This window comes from Hippocampus zosterae, chromosome 2 (genome assembly GCF_025434085.1).
Source record: "Hippocampus zosterae strain Florida chromosome 2, ASM2543408v3, whole genome shotgun sequence".
NCBI lineage: Eukaryota > Metazoa > Chordata > Actinopteri > Syngnathiformes > Syngnathidae > Hippocampus > Hippocampus zosterae.
In genome coordinates, this window is record NC_067452.1 from 3,365,331 (window position 1) to 3,387,221 (window position 21,891).

The following is a 21,891-nucleotide window of genomic DNA, read 5'->3' on the forward strand; positions in this document are numbered from 1 at the left end:
AGGTGATGCACTCTCCCCACTGCTGTTCTGCATAGGACTGAACCCCCCTAAGCCAAGTAATCACCAAGACAGGCTATGGATACCGCCTCAGAAATGGAGCTACAATCAGTCACCTCCTCTACATGGATGACATAAAGCTGTATGCTAAGAGCGAAAGGGACATAGATTCCCTGATCCACACAACCAGGATCTACAGCAGTGACATCGGGATGTCATTCGGGCTTGAGAAATGTAGTCTGATGGTGACTAAGAGAGGAAAGGTGGTCCTCAGTGAAGGGGTCTCACTCCCTGAAGGAACAATAGCAGACATTGAGGACAGCTACAAGTACCTTGGTATACCACAAGCCAATGGCAACCTCGAACTAGCAACAAGGAAAGCGGCTACGGCCAAATACCTCCAGCGAGTGAGGCAAGTCCTAAGAAGCCAGCTCAATGGCAAGAATAAGACCCGGGCAATAAACAGCTATGCCCTGCCAGTGATCAGATACCCTGCAGGAATAATAAGTTGGCCAAATGAAGAGATTCAGACCACGGACGTTAGGACCCGACAGCTCCTAACCATGCATGGAGGGTTCCATCCCAAATCCAGCACCCTGAGACTGTACGCAAGCCGAAAGGAAGGAGGCCGGGGACTAGTGAGTGTGAGAGCCACTGTCCAGGATGAAACATCCAAGCTCCATGAATACATCAAGGAGAAGGCTCCAACGCATGACGTACTCAGAGAATGTCTCAGACAATGGGGAACAGAAGATGAGGCGCTGGAAGAGGGACCATCATGGGAGGACAAGCCCCTACACGGGATGTACCACCGGACCATAACTGAAGTGGCTGATCTCAAGAAGTCCTATCAGTGGCTAGAGAGGGCTGGCCTGAAGGACAGCACTGAGGCACTCATCCTGGCTGCTCAGGAGCAGGCCTTGAGCACCAGAGCCATCGAGGCCCAGATATACCACACCAGACAAGACCCAAGGTGTAGGTTGTGCAAAGAGGCACCTGAGACGATCCAACACATAACTGCAGGGGGTAAGATGCTGGCAGGGAAAGCCTACATGGAACGCCATAACCAGGTGGCTGGCATAGTACCGAAACATCTGTGCGGAGTATGGACTGGAAACCCCAAGGTCAAAATGGGAAACACCTCCGAAGGTGGTGGTGAATGACAGAGCGAAGATCCTGTGGGACTTCCAGATCCAGACTGACAAGATGGTAATGGCGAACCAACCAGATATCGTGATCATAGATAAAGGGCAGAGGAAAGCCGTTGTAGTGGATGTAGCGGTCCCAAGTGATGGAAACATCAGGAAGAAGGAACACGAGAAACTCGAAAAATACCAAGGGCTCAGGGAGGAGCTGGAGAGAGCCTGGAAGGTAAAGGTGACAGTCGTGCCTGTGCTGGTCGGAGCACTCGGGGCAGTGACCCCCAAACTAGATGAGTGGCTGCAACAGATCCCGGGAACAACATCGGACATCTCAATCCAGAAATGTGCAGTGCTGGGAACAGCAAGGATACTGCGCAGAACCCTCAAGCTTCCTGGCCTCTGGTAGAGGACCCGAGCTGAATGAGGGACGGACACCACCCGAGGGGTGATATGAGGATTTTTTTTGTAATATATACAGTATATATTTTACAAATTCAAGACATTAAAAAAAAACATTTATTAAAAACAGAAAAAAGTCAATACGATAACGTGGCATAAGTCTAGGTTTTTTATTTCAATTGTATGACGAACTATCACGACAGTCACACGGTGACTGAGCTAAGCTAACGAACTAAATTTCCCACAGCACTGATTGGACAAGCAATGTAATGTGATCATCTGCACCCATTGATTGCCAGGAAGGCATGTCATAACTAATTGACATCTTGAGTCGGGTGTGCCTTCATCTCCATGGCAGAGGCTCAGTCGAACCCCTGAGGGTTCGATAGAACCAAGGTTAAGAACCACTGCTTTCAATATAACTTTTGGTATCAGGCTAAATGACAGGACTCTGAAAACAATAACAAACAGGCTTAGGAATAGAACTAATTAATTTAAAATTAATTCATAGGATTAGTTACAAATGCTTTCTTGACATTAAACTCGGGACGGATTATATAAATGTAGTGTTTATTGAATGGTATTATTACCATAATGTTTGTTTTTTTTGTTTTTGGTTTCAACCAATTGTATTTCTTGTGCACTATAAGAACTTTCATTTCTATTGTTTTATGACATGGACAGTAAAGATTCATTTCCAAAATCAGAGTGTGAGATTACATCAAATGATATAATTGATGAGTGATTAACTGATTAAAAACATTCATCACACAACAACCGAGATTCTACTTCACGGTTGTCTTCCACACGGCTGTCCATTGCAGGGTGTCACCATGTAGTCTTTGATCGGCCTCTGGGTTATCGCCACAACCTTAGATGAAAGATGCCACTGCGGTGACATCAAGGCAGTGTTGTAATGGAGAAGGTGCCAGTTGGATAGCCAAGATAGGGGGTCATCAATTGGGTCAAGACCCATGACCACATCCAATTGTTTGGCAGAATTTGTCTCAGTTTCATATTCTCACACAAGTAACAGAGGTCCGCGCTAGGTGTCATTTGGTTTAGAAACGTGTGTATTCACCAATTTGTCTGATAATCAAGACCAGGGGTGTCAAACTCAGGTCCTGGAGGGCCGCTGTCCTGCGCGTTTTCCAAATCTCCCTGTTGCAACACACCTCATTCAAATGAACAGGTTCAATGTCAGGCTTCTGCAGAGCTTGCTGATGATCTGATCATTTGAATCAGGTGTGTTGCAACAGGGTGATTTGGAATACATGCAGGACAGCAGCCCGCCAGGACCTAAGTGTGACATCTCGGATCAAGACATTCGTGCCTGATTTTGTGAGGATTCTGCGAACAAATTTAGAACCTCCTCAGACCATGTGTATGCACAAATAATGATCGGCCTCTGAAAATAAAAACACATCTTTTACACAAGATGCGAATTGTATTGAAACTACAGTCATTTATACAAAGACTAATAATAATTTGAACAGTAATAACTTAAAATGAGAATATGCTAATGAGTTGACTAGTGTCCTAAATAACTGTGAAAGACACTTCCCATCTCTTATAAGCTCTTACCAATCAAGTGCGTACAAGTGCTTCCTGTACAATTGATTCCTCCACTGTGCGTCCACAGTTGTCAATGACTGATCATGAACCCAGAAAAGCCAGCGAACCGCTCACATTTCCTGTTGAATCAAATATTTACAGTTTTTGTTGCGCATGGTTGTTTGTCTCTGTGTGCCCTGCGATTGACTGGCAACCGGTTCAGGGTGTCCCCCGCCTACTGCCCGAAGACGGCTGGGCTAGGCTCCAGCACCCCCTGCGACCCTAGTGAGGATTAAGCGGTTCGGAAAATGAATGAATAATCTATCTATTGATTTATTTATGCATTTATTTTGTGAAGACAAAATCTCTTTCCTAGCTGACAGTTGCAGCTGTCACTTCAGCCTCAGTCCGAGTTGTCACTTCTTCCTTGACACGTCTAAAAACATCTGACCGAGTCGGGAAACCTTCAAACTTAGATGTGCTCAAGGGGTTGGACCACCATTAATAACAAGTCCCAGCTGTCTGGGAACATGTTAGCCTCCTCGTCCCTATTGATAGTATCACCTCCAGCCTCCTTATTTCCATTGCTTACTTGATCCATCCATCCATCTATTTTCCAATCTGCTTGATCCTCACGAGGGTTGCGGGGGGTGCTGGAGCCTCAATTATGACAATTGAGAGTGTTCAATCAGCCTGCCATGCACATTTGGAAATGTGTGAGAAAACCGGAGTACCCGGAGAAAACCAATGCAGGCCCGGGGAGAACATGCAAACTCCACACAGGAAGACCGGAGCCGGGATGGAACCCACAACCTCTTTATTGTAAGGTCTACGCACTAACCACTGCAACACCGGTCCGCCACTTACTTGATCCATCTCTTTCAATTTATTGATTTTTGATATGATGCCTTTCCCCTTCTCCCAGTCCATAATGTAATTATTTCTTGTGCATTCGTCTGTTCTGGCCAATCTCTTGTTCTTCTTTGTCTTTTTGTTTCCTAATGTAGCGCTCCTGTCATTTCTTTTTTCACTCTGTTTGTCTGTATGTTGTATTTTGCGGGTGCTGACTGTTCATCCAGAGAAGTGCCTTCTTTGCTTTATTCATGATACTTTCTGCATTGGTTGGGATGGGAATCTTGATGGTGAGACTTGCTGGGGTTGTTTCTTCATGTTTGCATCTAAGATTGAATCTCAGATGGGTTTTTGTTTTTGAGGGCGGCGTGTGCAAGCTTCATTTCTAGTCTTTCCCAGCGGCGGAGGAGAACAGTATCACGTCCGTATTTTCCATGTATTAGCGCTATGATGGTCATCCCTCTCTTATTCGTTTAAATAGGTTTCTTTTATTCAGACAGTGGTCTTTTTTAGTGACGAGAAAATCTCTTACCAAGCTGACAGCTCCTACCCCTTGCCGTCATTGAAGCAGAGAGTCCCAGGTGTGTGGGAGCATGTAAATTCAAAAGATAGATCAAGGAAGCAATAGAAATAAGGAGGTGTGGAGGTGACACCACGATCAGGGACTAGGGGGCTGTAAAAAAAAACACACAAAAAAAACAAGGGTATAGTCTTGATTATCTACACAATATTAGTAGCCATCCCTTCCACAAGTTCCTTCACTTCCATCGACGTTGTCCACTTAGCCTCCAACACACCGGATTCAAATGATCAGGATCCTTTTTATATGCTTTTGTTTTTTTGTGTTGTGGTCTCATCTGTTGTGTTCTATTGTGTACGTTTATGTGTCTGTCAGAACTGTCAACACAACACAGCCGGCGACCATTGTGAGAAATGCCAGGGTGGTTTTGTCGGCAACATCAGTGTGGATGGGCAAGTGCAGTCATGTTCTAGTTGTCCATGCCCACTTACGGTGCCATCCAACAAGTCAGTACTCCAGAAAACCTCTCTTCTGAGAGCGTAGCATTAGCACGAACTGAATAACTTTATGTTTGTGCAGTTTTGCTCAAGGTTGCGTGGAGAAGAACGAGCATATGCAGTGCTTGTGCATGCCCGGTTACGCCGGGCAACACTGTGAAAGGTAAGCCAACAAAACAACAACCCAAAAAGTACATCAACAGCACAGCGGTAGGAGAAAAACAAGAATATTGCTCACATTTGAACTAGTGTCGTCATTTTTTTAACTCACTACTTTGCTTGTACCAGCGTCTACACTTTCACATTAAATAAAAGCACCCGATATTTCATATTACCTTGAATGGTCACTATTGGGACCATTCAGTCTGTGGGTGTGCCGGATGTCGACCCCATTACATACTTTGCCTAGCTCGGATCAAAAGTAGTGATATTGTTATTAGTGATGGGTCCAGCGACACCGATGCGTTGATGCATGCGCCGGGCTCACAGACCAAACCACGTGTCGGTGCATGTGCCGCTTCATTACGTCACGTGATTGACACATGAACTGCACCGGCGCAGTTTAGACTGCATCGGCTGCGTTGACACAGTCCAGGCTGCTAATTGACACGTGAACTGCACCGGTGCAGTTTAGACTGCATCGGCTGCGTTGACACAGTCCAGGATGCTAATTGACACATCGGCTGCGTTGACACAGTCCAGGCTGCTAATTGACACATCGGCTGTGTTGACACAGTCCAGGCTGCTAATTGACACGTAAACTGCACCGGTGCAGTTTATACTGCATCGGCTGCTTGGCACAGTCCAACCTGCGGCACATAGTCCAGGGGGCGTCGACTCAATGCAGGGGGCGTTGACGCAGCAAAAGCCCGCACATTGTATCCTAAGGAAGTGCGTCTGGCGACACGATGCCGATTGCCGAAACAAGCAAGACCTTGTTTGCGTTATTAATGACACAAGTCATTATGGCATTTGACTGATGCTTTAATAGCATGAAACGCAACTCACGGTAACGATGGCAAGCCGCACCTTGCCTCTTGGGTTATACCATTTTAACTAGCCCGGGGGGGGGATAGTCCCCAAACAGACCTCACCCTCGCTCGAATAAAAATATATGTTTGGGCAATACGGAAAACACACTGATTATCAGATAATAAATGTGTCCGTCTGACTTCTAGCGTCATGTCGGCTGTCATATAATAGGCTATTATTATATGAGAAGTGCTTTATGAACGTTTGTACTGTACGTCATACTCCAGTTGATTGAGAGGTCCCGCCTATAAGGGGGAGTTCCAGAAAGTGACTGCGAGTGAGCACACTGCATGTTTGATGACTCTGCCACGTTGCTATTAAAAGTCACAAAAAACGTAAACCTTGTCTGCTGACATCATTACATCGGCTAGGCTAGTTTAGCTGTTGTTGTAGTTCAAAGCTTAATATGTGGCATGGGTTGGGTCGGCGCCGCACGTACGTGCTCGCGCGCACAGCTGAGAGCAGCAGACTATCGACTGCTGAGACGCGCGGAATAGTGGGCGAAGTAGCTCACCCCAGATTTGTCATTAGTGTAGCCAGATAACTTGTAAATTTCCCCAGTGTGGGACGAATAAAGGATATCTTATCTTAACATTAATCCATCTGTCCATCCATCGATCTATCCATATTTTGAACTGCTTACACTAAGGTCTTGGGCATCCTGGAGCCTGTCCCGGTTGTCTCAAAAAACACAAAAGTCAGCTGCCTGGTGGCTAGCTGCATTGAGCATGCCGAACAGAACTTTGTCTTTAACAGCATCTTCTTGACAGGTGCGCCCCCGGTTATTATGGTAACCCTATGGTGCTGGGCAGCACATGCCAGCCCTGCAATTGCAACGGCAATACAGACCCCAACATGCTATTCACGGACTGCCACCCACTGACGGGCGAGTGTCTGAGCTGCATGCACAACACAACCGGGCCTCGTTGCAACGAGTGCGCTCCTGGTTACTATGGTGATGCCATCTCTGCCAAAAACTGCACCCGTAAGTCTGAGTGATTATGATAGGTCGATGAAGGAGTTATTTCGTCAACAAGCCTCTAAAATCTGTTGCTGTCGTTGGTGTCGTACAGAATGCAGTTGCTCACCATGTGGTACCGAGTCATGTGACCCGCACACTGGGCAGTGCCGCTGCAAACCCGGGGTGATTGGATCTCACTGCCACCAATGTCAGGTTTGTTGCCAACAAGTTACATACACAACTGACCATACAGGTAAAAAAATTGTTTATTTTAGTGCTCAAGAGTTGAATTTAACTCAATCTTTGATAATGGCCTCGCTCAAAAATTTTGAAAATCCGGCCAGTGCCAAATTCCATCCATCCATTTTCTGAACTACTCCTCCTGACAAAATTAACAATGAAATGTGTAAAGATAATCAATACAGTTTATTTATTCACACAGTTTGGAGTATGGCGGCACGGTCATGGGTTAAATTCCAGGCCCCGGCAATCCTGTAAGTAATTGGCATGTTCTCCCAGTGCCTGAGTGGTTTTCTCCGGGAACTCCGGTTTCCTCCCAAAAACATGCACGGCAGGTTCATTGAACACTCTTCCCGAGGTGTGAGTGTGAGCGCAGATTGTTGTTCATCTATCCCTGCGATTGGCTGGCAACCAGTTGAGGGTGTGCACCTCCTACTGCCCGAAGACAGCTGGGATAGGCTCCAGCATTATCATAACCATCATGAGGCTAAGCGGATTAGAAAATGGATGGATGGATGGATGGATATTGACACTGTATTTTTTTTTTAACTGTGCAGAGCAAATCACATTCTTTTTAGCAGTTAACAGGGGCGAGTCCTCCACCAACGATTTCTGGAGAAGGGAGAGATGAGTTCACCAAACACTGACGATTAACTTGCCCCCTCACAAAGTTAGAGTAGATGTATTGTTGTTTGTTTTATTGATCAGTATTTTACATCTTTTTTAGAGCTGTCAGTTTAGCACGTTTTTATTGGCATTAATTTAAATGAATTTTAACGGGATTACATTTTTTCTCGCGAGATTAACGTGGCACTCGTCACAAGCGGATGTTACGTTGCTCTATAAATACACCGGAACAAAACAACAAGCGCGCTGCACTAGTCCACGCCCATGTCTGTTTTGCCAGCCACGGCAGCACGAGACACCAAAAACGGATACTTAAATAGTTTATGAATGGAAAGTTTACTTTTAAAAAGTTGCCCGATTGCTCCACTGACAAGACCAAATTTATCTGTTCTTCTCTCTCTCTGTATCATACAGGTATACGATGTATGCCACTGACACGATTGTTACTTGTTTGGAACTATTTTTTTTTGTGTGGAAGGTTACAGTGTTCTGCGTCCATATAAATAGAGCGGGTGGAGCTTCTCTGTGTTTGTCTGACAGTGGTAGCGACCTAGCGAAAATAAAACGTCTCCAGTGTTGTCATCGAACCAAGTGTAGTCATTCGAAATGAGGTCTACACAAAAACTGTAGAGACTTCCGCACAAGAAGGACCAGCACAATCAACATAGCCTGACTGTGTTAGGGGGAGTGACCCCCCCCCCCCCCCCCACACTTTCAGAATGGTTTGCCCCAGCATCACGGGGGAAGTGCGTGCGCTTTTTTGTACGGCGGGCAGTTTTGAATACAGCGGCACATAATGAACACTGGTGTCCGGTGTCTCGTTATTCTTCAACAAACATACAGAAACAGACTGCTGTGTTCAAAGTAAACTTGAGAAAAACCAAGTATGCAATCATGGTTTAAATCTACTGTAGGCTGAGTACTAGTTTACCTTAGATGTGCACTTTATAATGTTATATTGCTCTGTTTTAATTTCATTAAAAAAAAGCTGTTAAAGCAGCTGTTGTGTGACAAAATATTGTTTTCACTGTTGTTGATGGACAGTAATATTGTGTGAGAGATTATGTGTGAATAACTGCTCCAAGTGAAAAATGTTCATGTAAAATTGAAAATCGAAATTGTTATTTCAGTAAATATTTGCATTTGGCACATAGAAAACTGATTCATGATTCCATGTTGATGAGAGCATTAAAATTGGGGAAAATAGGACAAAAAATGTAAAAGGAAATTCAGAAACGATAAACAATGTGTGAGTAAGAATGTTTTAGTCCATTTGAGTTAATTATGACAGTTGCATTTTTAATTAGATTAAATATTTTAATCGTTTCTCTAGTCTTTTTACAAATGTACGAGAAAGGATGGTAAAATGTCACATCAAGGAAACATGCTTATTTTTTCTAAATTGTAAAACATTTGCCAGTTGCCTTTGTAAAAGCTGTCTTGTGTCAAAAAACACAAAGAGCACAGATGATTGGTCTGCAGGGAATTTCACTTTATTTTGCTCTTTGAGACCCAGAGCACTTCCAGGTGGTGCAGCGGCGACAGGGTGTTACCCTGACGCTCACTGCAGCCAACCGTAGGATCTTTGTTTTCCCGCACTCTTGTCTTCGGAGCCAGAGCCAAAAGCATCCTTGTTCTGCCTCCTTTGCCAGCTCTTTCGTGAGTTTGGAGTCTGCGGAGTCACTTGTTGGATGCTCCAGTGTCGTCTGGGGAGCCAACCTTCAGTGGATGTGTGTACACCTTCCACTCATCATGCTTCATCTGTAGCAGTTTCACTTTCTTTTCAGCAAGCATGTGACTTTTAATGAGGCAAATGTCTTTCACAAGCTCTGTTAGGTGTGGGGTCAATGTGGAAACAACTATTTCTAGGCTGTTCTCCACATCCACTCTCTTCCTCTGCTTGATTTGACGTGTGTCAATGTTCTCAGCTTTAACACACCTCACACTTAGGTACAGTCATACCTCGGTTTTCAACCATAATCCGTTCCAGAAGGCTGTTCGAAAAGCGATTTGTTTGAAATCCAAAACTATTAGCAGAAATACACGATGCAGAAATAACAGAAAATCAGTCAGACTTGCATAAATCACAACAAACACATCTGCTCACAATGAACGCTACCTGAGGAAGTGGCATCACTTCCTCATGTAAGGAAGCTGAGAGGAGTGAAGTGGCGTATTCGGGTTTGCTCAGTTTTGTCTAAAACCAGTTTGCTGTCGTAATCCGAGGCGTAAAAGTCTAAAATTATCTGGTCGAAAACCGATTTGGTCGAGAACAGAGACGTTCGAAAACTGCGGTTTGACTGTACTTGTAAAACCCAAAGACAGTCAGTGCATGTTTACCCAGTTCAGGATATTCCTTCTCCATATCACATCGAAAGTCATTCAATGGCTTCCCCGCATATGCCGTTTGAAGTCCCCACTCGGTTGATAAATCCATTACATGACGCTGCAGCCTTGCAGGGAAGGTTGTTGCGAATCATGTTCACAGTAAATGGTTTTCTCACCCAAGTCAGTCTTTCAGTGCAGAGTTATCGACAGATGTGCTTGCTACATTTTGAGGACTGGCCCCATGGCAACATCAGTGGTGGCAAGATGGGCATCAAGTAGTGGGAAATAGCTGACATCTCACTCATTTCCCCTCCCATAGTTTGAGCTTTTTTGTCAATCTTTTGAACTTGGTCAGACAGTTTCAGGATGTGTGCCTCTTTTACCTGAAACGATAGGCTGAGCTTATGATGGTTGATAACCAAATCAGTGAGATATGCCAGGCGGGCCCCTTACTAAATATCCTGAAACACCACAGCAAGAAGATTCAGATGTTCTGTCAAATACACAAAACGTGTAGTGTATTCACTGGAATATAGGATGACCATGGTTTGCAAATCATTGCATTCTGAATGCAATACAACATCCCAACTTCCTCAGAATTGAAGTTTGTAAAATATGCTTTTTAATGTCTGACACATCTGTGGAACGAACGAAGGTCATGACACCTCATCAATCCAACGGAAAAGAGTGTCGTTCGGAATTTGTTTGACCGGAGAACATTCTTCAGTGTGTTGGCTGTCTTCTTGTCAATTATGATTTCAGCCATAACAGTTGCTGCAAGGAAGAATGAGTCCTTCGCCAATTGTGTTTTTGATTTGCATCACGCGGAGATACAGCCTAGGATGCTTTCAGTGCTCGCATGACACGTGTGGCTTTAATCATGACAGTCTGACCTGGCTTCGATTCCAATCGCTGTCACGCGTTTGACCAGCACTTTACGAGTGGTTGGTGCTTTTGTGTTGCTCTACATGGGCTGGCTTCATTGAGTTATATGCTAGGATTTAACCATAAAAGAAGCACTAAGGCTGTGGTGGGTCTGCAGACGGAAGTGATTCCATATACAATGGTTATGTAGTTTTCACCGGGCTACTTTGATTGAGTCCATCCATCCATCCATCATCTACCACTTGTCCGGGGCCGGATCGCGGGGGCAACAGCTTTAGCAGGGAAGCCCAGACTTCCCTCTCCCTAGCTACTTCTTCCAGCTCTCCCCGGGGGATCCCGAGTCGTTCCCAGGCAAGCTGGGTGACATAGTCTCTCCAGTGTGTCCTGGGTCTCCTCCCGGTGGGACATGACCGGAACACCTCACCAAGGAGGCGCTCAGGAATCATCCGAATCAGATGCCCAAGCCACCTCATCTGGCTCCTCTCGATGTGGAGGAGAAGCGGCTCGACTCTGAGCCCCTCCCGGATGACTGAGCTTCTCACCTTATCTCTAAGGGAGAGCCCGGACACCCTGCGGAGAAAACTCATTTCAGCCGCTTGTATCCGGGATCTCGTTCTTTCGGTCACGACCCATAGCTCGTGACCATAGGTGAGGTTTGGGACGTAGATCGACCGGTAAATTGAGAGCTTCGGCCTTTGGCTCAGCTCCTTCTTCACCACGACAGACCGATACAACGTCCGCATCACAGCAGACGCTGCACCGATCCGCCTGTCGATCTCCCGCTAACTCCTACCCCCACTCGTGAACAAGACCCCAAGATACTTGAACTCCTCCACTTGGGGTAAGATCTCCTCCCCGACCCGGAGGGGGCACTCCACCCTTTTCCGACTGAGGACCATGGTTTCAGATTTGAAGGTGCTGATTTTCATCCCAACCGCTTCACACTCGGCTGCGAAACGCTCCAGTGAAAGTTGGAGAGCCCCGTTTGAAGGAGCCAACAGCACCACATCATCTGCAAAAAGCAGCGATGCAATACTGAAGCCCCCAAAACGGACCCCCTCAACGCTTCGGCTGCGCCTAGAGATTCTGTCCTTAAAGGTTATGAACAGAATCGGCGACAAAGGGCAGCCTTGGCGGAGTCCTACCCCGACTGGAAACGCTTCCGACTTACTGCCGGCAATGCGAACCAAACTCTGACATCGGTGGTATAGTGACCGAACAGTCCGTATCAGGGGGTTCGTACCCCATACCCTTGAAGCACCCCCCACAGAACTCCCCGAGGGACACGGTCAAACGCCTTCTCCAAGTCCACAAAACACATGTAGACTGGTTGGGCGAATTCCCACATACCCTCAAGTACCCTGCTAAGGGTGTAGAGCTGGTCCACTGTTCCACGGCCGGGACGAAAACCACACTTCTCCTCCTCAATCTGAGGCTCGACTTCCTGACGGACCCTTCTCTCTAGCACCCCTGAATAGACCTTACCAGGGAGGCTGAGGAGTGTGATCCCTCTGTCGTTGGAACACACCCTTCGGTCCCCCTTTTTAAAAAGAGGGACTACCACCCCAGTCTGCCAATCCAGAGGCACTCTCCCTGTTGACCACGCGATGTTGCAGAGGCGTGTCAACCAGGACAGCCCCACAACATCCATAGTTCCTTGAGGAACTCCGGGCGGATCTCATCCACCCCTGGGGCTTGCCACCGAGGAGCTTTTTAACCACATCGGCGACTTCAACCACAGAGATAGGAGAGCCCACCTCAGAGTCCCCAGGCTCTGCTTCCTCCAAGGAAGGCGTGTTGGTGGAGTTGAGGAGGTCTTCGAAGTACTCTGCCCACCGGTTCACAACGCCCCGAGTCGAAGTCAGCAGCGCCCCATCCCCACTGTACACAGTGTTAGTGGTGTACTGCTTCCCCCTCCTGAGACGTCGGATGGTGGACCAGAATTTCCTCGAAGCCGTCCGGAAGTCGGCTTCCATGGCCTCACCGAACTCTTCCCACGCTCGGGATTTTGCCTCGGCGACCACCGAAGCCGCGGTCCGCTTGGCCAGTCGATACCCGTCAGCTGCCTCTGGGGTCCCACAGGCCATAAAGGCTCGATAGGACTCCTTCTTCAGCTTGACGGCATCCCTTACTGCTGGTGTCCACCAGCGAGTACGGGGGTTGCCGCTACGACAGGCACCAACCACCTTACGGCCACAACTCAGATTGGCCGCCTCAACAATAGAGGCATGGAACATGGTCCACTCGGGCTCAATGTCCCCCGCCTCCCCCGGAACGTGGGAAAAGCTCTGTCAGAGGTGGGAGTTGAAACTCCTTCTGACAGGGGATTCCGCCAGGCGCTCCCAACAAACCCTCACTATACGTTTGGGTCTGCCAGGACGGACCGGCATCTTCCCCCACCATCGGAGCCTACTCACCACCAGGTGGTGATCAGTTGACAGCTCCGCCCCTCTCTTCACCCGAGTGTCCAGAACATGCGGCCGCAAATCCGATGATACAACTACAAAGTCGATCATCGAACTGCGGCCTTGGGTGTCCTGGTGCCAAGTGCACATATGGACACCCTTATGCTTGAACAAGGTGTTCGTTATGGACAATCCGTGACGAGCACAGAAGTCCAATAACAAAACACCACTCGGGTTCTGATCGGGGGGGGCCGTTCCTCCCAATCACGCCCCTCCAGGTCTCACTGTCATTGCCCACGTGAGCATTGAAGTCCCCCAGTAGAACAAGGGAGTCCCCAGCAGGAGTACCGTATTTTCACGACTATAAGGCGCCATTAAAAGTCTTAAATTTTCTCCAAAATGGACAGGACGCCTTATGGTGCGGAGCGTCCTTTATATGCGCTGAGTTCCAAAATCTGACTGACAGCCGACACGCTGTTTATATAGAGAAAAGGCGGAAGTGACTGTGAAAGAAGTCGGCCAATCAGGGAAGGGTGGGCGTGTATATATACATATATGGAGAGGGAGGGAGAGAGAGAGAGGGAGAGAGAGGACAGACAAGCTAGTCCGCCAATGGTGAAGGGTGGGCGTGTAAGTGGACGCCTCAAGCCAGTACCAACACTTGTATAGCGTGTGGCAATGTGCATTGTTGCAAAACAACTCCGGTTTTGGTTTCTAAGAACCCCTGAAAATAAATTCGACAAAAAGACACGCCTACGAAGCTCAGTTCAAACTTAAAGCCACCGGTTATGCTTTTGGCATGCGTGCCCATCTCACAGCAGCGGTGAAAAAACAAGTCAAGGAAATGAACTCTGAGCTTGCCGTTATTCCCGGAGGCTTGACTAAAGAACTCCAACCGCTGGACATTGGCATCAACCGGGCGTTCAAAGTAAAGTTGCAAACGGCATGGGAACAATGGATGATCGGTGGCAAACACAACTTTACAAAGAGTGAGAGGCAGCGCTTGGCGAGTTACGCCACAATACGCAACAACGAGAGGGAACGCGGCGTTTTTGATGGATTACGGTACTTGCACAATTGTTCAATTCTTTCTACACACACACGCGCTGCCACCATGTTTCGCTCTGTTCTTTACTTTCAAATGTGGGAAAGCTTCACACGAGAGAAATGTTGACTTTGCTGTTGCTACTCCTTCTTTCCGCTCGGCAATGCGTAGCAACTCACACGAGCATGTGATGCATTCAATGACAACTGAGATGTGCAGTCCTCTGCTTCTGATACAGAGGATGAGGACTTTGATGGATTTCTGGGTGATGATTGATCGAAAAACGTGAGAACATTGTACGATGGCTAAATAAAATACACCCGAACTCAGTTCTGCTTTCGTTGCCTTTTTAAAAACTTGTTTTTATCTTATCTGTATGTCTTGGCATGCTACCGTATGCTTCAAGCTAACGTGTTAGAGTGCGTGCATGCATGCCATATGTTTAAGCTGGCGTATGTTTTACCACTGTAAAACTGCGGCTATTCGTACGATGCGTCCTGTGTATGTGTAAAATACAGAAATGTCACGCATTAATGAGACTGCGGCCATTAGTACGATGCGTCGAATAGTCGTGAAAATACGGTACTCTCCAGCACACCCTCCAAGGACTCCAAAAAGGGTGGGTATGCTGAGCTGCTGTTAGGTGCATATGCACAAACAACAGTCAGGACCCGTCCACCCACCCGAAGGCGTAGGGAGGCAACCCTCTCGTCTACCGGTGTGAACCCCAATGTACAGGCACTGAGCGGGGGGCAATGAGTATGCCCACACCTGCTCTGCGCCTCTCACCGTGAGCAACTCCAGAGTGGAAGAGAGTCCAACCCCTCTCGAGAGAACTGGTACCAGAACCCAGGCTGTGTGTGGAGGCAAGTCCGACTATATCCAGTCGGAAATTCTCTGCCTCACACACCAGCTCGGGCTCCTTCCCTGCCAGAGAGGTGACATTCCATGTCTCAAGAGCTAGCTTCTGCAGCCGAGGATCGGACCGCCAGGGTCCCCGCCTTTGGCTGCCGCCCAGCTCACATTGCACCCGACCCCTTTGGCCCCTCTCATGGCTGGTGAGCCCATGGGAAGGGGGACCCACGTTGCCTCTTCGGGCTGTGCCCGGCCGGGCCCCACGGGTGTAAGCCCGGCCACCAGGCGCTTGCCAACGAGCCCCACCTCCAGGCCTGGCTCCAGAGGGGGGCCCCGGTGACCCGCGTCCGGGCAAGGGAAACCTAGATCCATTTATTGCAATCATCATCAGGGTCTTTGAGCCGTGCTTTGTCTGGCCCCTCACCTAGAACCTGTTTGCCATGGGTGACCCTGCCAGGGGCATAAAGCCGCAGACAACTTAGTTTCTAGGATCATTGGGACAAACAACCCCCTCCACCACGGTAAGGTGACGACTCACGGAGGGGAGTCATTTTTGGTTGAGTCATTGTGGAAATTGTTTGAGCTCTTCCCTGCGTGTCTCAGAGGCTCCTATGAACCCTCTTCTCTGAATCCAGAGCAACCGGGCGTTTCAACCATTTATCCAAATTTGCTTGGAAGACAAGTTAAAGCTCACGTAAACCACTTTATTGTTGGTCTTATGAAATGATTGAGAATATTTGCCTGCCATCTTGGAAATAGAATATTTTGTGTTTCCACGTACCGACTGCAATGTGTTTGCATACCCCGGATTGGGAAACACTTAGGGTGGCCCACCGTCCCGTCCGAGGCAACCACATAAATATTATTTGACAGTTCGGCACAGCTCTATCGCCGCACCTACTCCTCGGGTGAACAGCTGACGGGGACAAGAGGTTGCCGTCAACAGCTTTTGTTGTTGTCATGACAGAGCAGGACATTTTCAGAAATTGTCAAATCAGAAAACATTTACTTAAATGTTTAATCTCACATTTAATGGACAAACAGTCTACACACAATGACTTGTACACACAATATTGAAGACACTTTAGTATGACGTCTCTGTACTATCTTTTACATTTGTGACATTTTGACCCTATTTTCACATTCAATTTTGTTCACGGCTCCAAATCAAAATCTCATTGTTCCTGTTTCTCAGGACGGCTCGTTTGGCTTCGAGTCATGTGTCGGGTGCCGTCTGTGCGACTGTGGCGCTTCTGCAGCACTAGTGCAGCCTTGTGACCACCAGAGCGGTCAGTGCAAGTGCCAACCAGGAGTCAACGGACCCAACTGTCGCCAGTGTGCTCCCGGATTCTGGGGCTATGGCGCTGATGGATGCAAGCGTGAGCGAGCGTGAACACAAACAAGCTGGCAAATGACCTTGCATCAATTGACGGTACTGATGGTGTGACATGTCTGTGGGATCAGCGTGTCACTGTAGGGGCGGTCAGTGCGACCCGCGGACCGGAGAGTGCCACTGTCGGGACGGGATGACGGGAAAACAGTGTGAAATCTGTTCGCATGAACACAATGTTCTTGTCACGCACGGTCACGACCTACACTGCGAAGGTGAAAACACACACACACATATAAATGCATTCTGTATGAGGTATTGTCAAGTATGGAATTCAAAATAAAGTTGAACACTACAAAAATGCCGTCCTGATGCAGCCACTCACACTGCTGAAACGCTTCTCACACCACTGCTGAAACGCTATCAGGCTGATAGGTAGATATTCAGAAAATAGATAAGAACAAGGGAGTAAGGTGAAGTGCCATCAATGAAGCGCTGTGTTGAACCATTGGGCATTTCCGTTGAAAACCTCCCAATCCATCCAGCTTTGAAATAAATGTCTTTGTTATCACTGAAATGTGGTCCTAAACTGCTTTCGGATTCGATACCGAATGTGGGAGGTCGTCCTGACACACCCTGGCAGCCCCTCATAGTCACGTCGCCGCACACACGTCACGCACACAGGCATAATACATTCATGTCATGCGATGTTCTGCTCCCATGGCAGCATGTGATAGCTGCGTCGTCGTCCTGCTGGATGATCTGCACAAGATCGACTTTGACTCCCTTGCTGCACAGCTGCACAACCTCAATGCCAGCACCATGGCCTGGACGCAGCTGCACAAGCTCAACACATCAGTGAATGCCGTTGCTGTGAGTTTCACACACACACTACTTTTTGGGGGGCGGGGCATTTGGAGTGGGTTAAGCATGGGTTATGTTGCTGCAATTAGCAGTGTGCCAATTATGTATTGGTGGTGAAGAGCAGGCATGATTTAAAAAAATTGGAAAAGGTAGTTCGACTTAAGATCAGAACATGGAGAGGCTAAAATTTCTTTTTTATACTGCTTTGGGAAGTTGGGGTGGGGAGGGGCGCGGTGTTGTAGTGTGGTGGTAAGTGTGTGCCAACTCAAAAGGCATGGTCAAGGTAGTGGGGGCATTAAAAAGTTTGGGAAGGGCTGTCATGCTTGCTAGAAGTGCAGCATTTGCAGCGGGCTGTTTCAGGAAGTCGTGGCTTGATGAAAAGATGAATATAATAAGCAGTTTTGCATTTTTTGAGGGGGAGGTGATGGATTGGGCATCAGGGTACATCAACTGTGTCAGAGTGTTAAGGGGTTGTTTGGGAAAACCTTCTTTATGCGTTGCAAAAATAGCATAACAAAAATATATTAAGCATGTTTTGTTTTCATTAAAAGACATAGCGATGCTTGTTTTTTGCTGCGTGTGTGGCTTCAAATGTTGGGAAAGGATGTGAGCGTACCTTGACCAAACCATTCAGATTCAGAAAACTTGATTTATCCCTGTGGGGCAATTAGGACTGTGGTATTGAAGTTTCATAAAAATTGGTTGACATCTTGTGGCCATCGCAGCATGCCATCGAGAAGTACAACACCTCGTTGGATGGCAGCCGCCATGGCGCCATCGTACTGGAAGGCGAGATTGTGAACATTAGCGCCGATGTGGACATGCTGCAGGACAAGGTGATGTATGTTTCCATCAAACAGTCCATTGTGGTTCACATTTTTTAACAATAGATTTAATAATATTGTGTCTGTAGACACGGTCCAAATCAGTATTTATATTACTGTACGTCTTTGGTTTCTGCACACCGCTTCTGGGGTAAACGAGAATAGTTTTAGAATAGCTTACTACCAGAGGATACCTTGGGGGGAACGATGGCACACTTTCGTTTTCTTATCATGGAGATAAGTCACGGCCTATGTTGTTGTTCAACGTGTCAGCTTCCTCATTTTAGTTGACATCCTGACATCATTATTAGGCTAGCCAACATCACAGAATGCCCAATTGCAAATATCCAACTAGAGTGCTTGTTGGAGCTTAAACATTCCCATTCGGACACTGCTCATGTCCATGCTGATCTTATGGTGACATCCTCAGACTGTTCCGATGGCTGAGCATCTCAGCGAGCTGACAAACAGCACCTTGAACACTCACCAGAGGGCGCACAACATGCTCGAAGATATCCACATGGTGACCATGGATTTAAATGGTAGGGGTAAAAAAAAGTTCAATGCCCAGTGTGTTGATTCATTTATTGATTGTCTAAAAAAGTGTAAGCTGATCGTTTTGTGGAACCACTTATCTTTTCGATATAAATGAGTGCTCAGAAAGGCAGACAAACTCACATTTAGTGGCAGAAATTATACCATTTGTCAGTAATCACTTCATGTTCTGCCGATTAAAAGGGGATTGTATATTTCTTTAAGGTTTTTTTATATCCGGCCCCCGGTGCATTTCAGAGCGTGTTAATTACATGCTGATTTTCCCCGAGTGGTCGACTGTGCGACTATGTTTCCGTACATGGTGTTGGCATGTACAGTGTACAGTATCCATGACGTCGATACTGTACACTGAGAGATTACAATAGCATCTGATCATATACACTGTAGTTATTGGCTCTGCACTGTCATTAACTACCACTTTTTGAAACGTTGTGGATGTCAACCCTTGCAGACATCATGCGCATGGCAAATTGGTCGCTCAATAACACAGAAGTAGATCAGGACAGAGGCGATCAGAAGAGGAAGATGGAGGAGGTGGAGACCATGTTGGGCAAAATGAGAAGCAGAAGCTGCACAGGACAGAAGAAAATGGCCGACCGGGAGAAGATGTTAGCGGACAAACGTAAGTTGTCTCGGTTCCACGATGTGGCGTGAAGCAGTGTTTTTCAATCGTTTTCGAGCTAAGGCACTTCTTTCACTGAAAAAATCTCACGGCACACCACTAACTGAAAATGTGAAAAAAGCTTATTTTAATGTTATATTGTTATTAGAAGCGTTTTTTTTAAATATTGAAGAATAACATTACATTATAACAACTTGAATACGAATCAAACATCAATCAAATATTTTATAATTTTTCACATTTATTCTCACTGTGATAAATGGTTTGGATGAACACAGATCTGATATCCTGGCAGCAATCGATGAAAGACGCACATCGTGCTTCCTCCAGTTTTTTTTCTGTTATTTGTTTTTACAGCAGTCAGGCTGTTTTTTTAGCCGCTTCGGGTCCGAATTTACATTGCCAACGGGACTTTTTTTGATTTACGGTAGTCACAAATTCAGCGACATGGTAACTTCCTTTCAGGGCGCGTGCACGTTGCTTGATTATTCTGCCCGGCGATAGACCGCACAGGCATACAAATTGGATCATTTCCCACGGCACAACTGACAATAGTGTGCCGTGGTACAGTGTTTGAAAGACACTGGCATAAAGGAAGTGACATGACATGTATGCGGATAGTGTTGGAGCGTGTCGACAAGGACTTGGCGCGTCGCCAGGAGGACAACGTGAATGTGGGTGAAACCGCCAAAGAGTTCCTGTCCCGCATTCACAATGGCATGATGGCACTGCGGGACGCCCTGAACGAGTCAATCAACAAGACGGCCCAAGCCACTGAGGTCAACAATAGCAACCAGAAGATGCTGCAGGACAGCAAGGTGAGTGTAGCAGAGTCATCGTCAAAGAGGAGCAGGGTGAGAAGTCATGAAGATCACTTGCGCTTCTGCTGTCTCAGAGGAAAGTGGATGAGCTGACATCGAAACGCAAAGAAGCAGATGAGCAGCTGCACATGGCGGAAGACCACGTTGCTCAAGTCAACGAGCTGCTGTCTATGCTGCATGACTCCACAGAGGTGCGCACACATACCCAGATATGCCGCGTCTGGAAGATTGCATATACTTCACCGTTCTCTCTATATCTATCTATCTATCTATCTATCTATCTATCTATCTATCTATCTATCTATCTATCTATCTATCTATCTATCTATCTATCTATCTATCTATCTATCTATCTATCTATCTATCTATCTATCTATCTATCTATCTATCTATCTATCTATCTATCTATCTATCTATCTATCCACACACACACACACACACACACACACACACACACACACACACACACACACACACACAGTGGGGCAAATAAGTATTTAGTCAACCACCAATTGTGCAAGTTGTCCTACTTGAAAACATTAGAGAGGCCTGTCATTGTCAACATGGGTAAAGCTCAACCATGAGAGACAGAATGTGGGGGAAAAACTCAGAAAATTATATTGTTTGATTTTTAAAGAATTTATTTGCAAATCATGGTGGAATATAAGTATTTGGTCAATACCAAAAGTTCTTCTCAATGCTTTGTTATGTACCCTTTGTTGGCAATAACGGAGGCCAAACGTTTTCTGTAACTCTGCACAAGCTTTTCACACACTGTTGCTGGTATTTTGGCCCATTCCTCCATGCAGATCTTCTCTAGAGCAGTGATGTTTTGGGGCTGCCGTTGGGCAACACAGACTTTCAACTCCATCATTTTCGATGGGGTTGAGATCTGGAGACTGCCTAGGCCACTCCAGGACCTTGAAATGCTTCTTTGCCCCACTGTGTGTGTGTGTGTGTGTGTGTGTGTGTGCACTGTATGGTCCCAAGAAGCGGGCAATTGCTCCAATCCGTTCAGCAGATGGCTCTGCACTCCTCAAGGACCACCATGAGATCCTTGGCATCCCTGCAGAGGTTTTCAAACACGGAGGTTATCTCCTCACGCGCCGACTGCACCTCCTGATTCAAAACATCTGGGAATATGGGACTGTCCCGCAGGATTGGAAGGATGCTAACATTGTTGTTATTTATAAGCAGAAAGGGGACAGAGCAGCCTGTGGGAATAGCCGAGGAATCTCTCTCCTCTCCACCGCAGGAAAGATCTTGGCCAAAATCATGCTCAGCAGGCTGGTCAAGCACATCTCAGAAAGTATGTTTCCAGAAACTCTGTGTGGCTACCGGAAGACTAGATCCACCATTGACATGATCTTTGTTTTAAGACAGCTAATGGAGAAAAGCAGAGAATATCACAAGGACCTGTACATAGCCTTCATCGATCTCAGCAAAGCCTTTGACACCATCAACCGTGAGTTGCTCTGGAAACACCTCTCCAAACTTGGAGTGCCACCCAAGTTTCTCAGCATCCTCCAGCAGCTG

General features: G+C 46.8%; 1 protein-coding gene and 1 long non-coding RNA gene across 6 annotated transcripts in view; one reads left to right on the forward strand and one right to left on the reverse strand.

Annotated features, from left to right (window-relative positions):
- Positions 1-21,891, forward strand: part of lama5 (laminin, alpha 5) — a 190,183-nt gene that overhangs the window by 122,967 nt on the left and 45,325 nt on the right. For all 5 annotated transcript variants that reach the window (XM_052058657.1, XM_052058658.1, XM_052058659.1 and 2 more), the window contains exons 42-53: positions 4,840-4,970; positions 5,044-5,124; positions 6,764-6,978; positions 7,067-7,167; positions 16,535-16,718; positions 16,804-16,944; positions 17,397-17,542; positions 18,259-18,369; positions 18,788-18,899; positions 19,364-19,534; positions 20,156-20,352; positions 20,430-20,546. In XM_052058657.1, coding sequence (XP_051914617.1) covers positions 4,840-4,970; positions 5,044-5,124; positions 6,764-6,978; positions 7,067-7,167; positions 16,535-16,718; positions 16,804-16,944; positions 17,397-17,542; positions 18,259-18,369; positions 18,788-18,899; positions 19,364-19,534; positions 20,156-20,352; positions 20,430-20,546 — 1,707 coding nt within the window. The remainder of the gene's footprint in view (positions 1-4,839; positions 4,971-5,043; positions 5,125-6,763; positions 6,979-7,066; positions 7,168-16,534; positions 16,719-16,803; positions 16,945-17,396; positions 17,543-18,258; positions 18,370-18,787; positions 18,900-19,363; positions 19,535-20,155; positions 20,353-20,429; positions 20,547-21,891) is intronic.
- Positions 1-21,891, reverse strand: part of LOC127596442 (uncharacterized) — a 114,017-nt gene that overhangs the window by 76,401 nt on the left and 15,725 nt on the right. The window lies entirely within an intron of this gene.